Source organism: Sphaeroforma arctica (genome assembly GCF_001186125.1).
Source record: "Sphaeroforma arctica JP610 unplaced genomic scaffold supercont1.10498, whole genome shotgun sequence".
NCBI lineage: Eukaryota > Ichthyosporea > Ichthyophonida > Sphaeroforma > Sphaeroforma arctica.
Window position 1 is genome coordinate 1 of NW_014030060.1, and position 932 is coordinate 932.

General features: G+C 46.2%; 1 protein-coding gene across 1 annotated transcript; it reads right to left on the reverse strand.

Annotated features, from left to right (window-relative positions):
- Nucleotides 1-31: 31 nt before the first annotated feature.
- Nucleotides 32-430, reverse strand: SARC_17359 (hypothetical protein; the record flags this gene model as incomplete). Its single annotated transcript, XM_014288544.1, has 1 exon — nt 32-430. A coding segment is annotated over one exon (399 nt), but the record flags the coding sequence as incomplete, so codon positions are not given.
- Nucleotides 431-932: the final 502 nt, after the last annotated feature.

Genomic DNA, 932 nt, shown 5'->3' on the forward strand with positions numbered 1-932 from the left:
AGGTTGGCCCTTCAATTGAAATCTCACGTACCTTGTCTGGATAAGATTGATGCATGTGTGCGTACAACACCTCTTGGTCTTTTCGGTGAAGAGCCGACCAACAGAATGTTTGTACCCATAACACGCACATGCTCAACTTGTCGGATGACAATTCTTGTGTCTGAGCACGTGATATATAGGTGTCCAGGTCCAAGAGGCAATGAGACAATGGGATCCCTTCGTCCGGTGGTACCATAATGGATACCAACAGTTCCGGTCGGTGGTCGGTTGAGAAAAGACAGACTACCATCTCTCTCTGCTCTTTCCATGTTTTCAGCTTTGTTACAGCACCCTTCGCCTTCTCCGACTTATTATACTTATAAGATAATGGCATAAATCTCCGTTGCGCAGCCTCGAACAAGAGGTTCTTACGTAAATTCGCAGTAAGCATGATTTGACCAAATTCCTTGAACGATCTCGACAACAACACTAAGATACTCGTATCGATAGGGTGCCTTCGGTCTTTTCAATCTGGACGATACGTAGTGTGTAACTTATCTATGTCCTTGACAAACTTCTTACTGTTCACCGTTTTCTCAGCGTGTATGATGCGTAGCTCCGTAGCGATCTTGGATTGAAAGTGCCTTACCATTGTCATCCGCAAACTGGCTTGCTCAATCTTCCCCTGATCCATAACTAGCGTCGCTTCTTCTCCTGCATTAAGCATCCGAGTTGTGAAATCAGTTCCTGTCACTTTCTGAAATCTCGTCAATCGGTGCGTCCGTCTCCTTCATGCCATGTAGTCACTGGTCATCTTCGTCGTCATCGTCGTCGTAGTCTTGGACATTTTCAAACGTTTGGCGGGCGGCTGCTGATAATCGGGTCCCGAAGATTCTGGTTCCTCGAACTCTGGCAATGAATGTCTCTCGTCCCAACTATAGCTTTTCGACTTC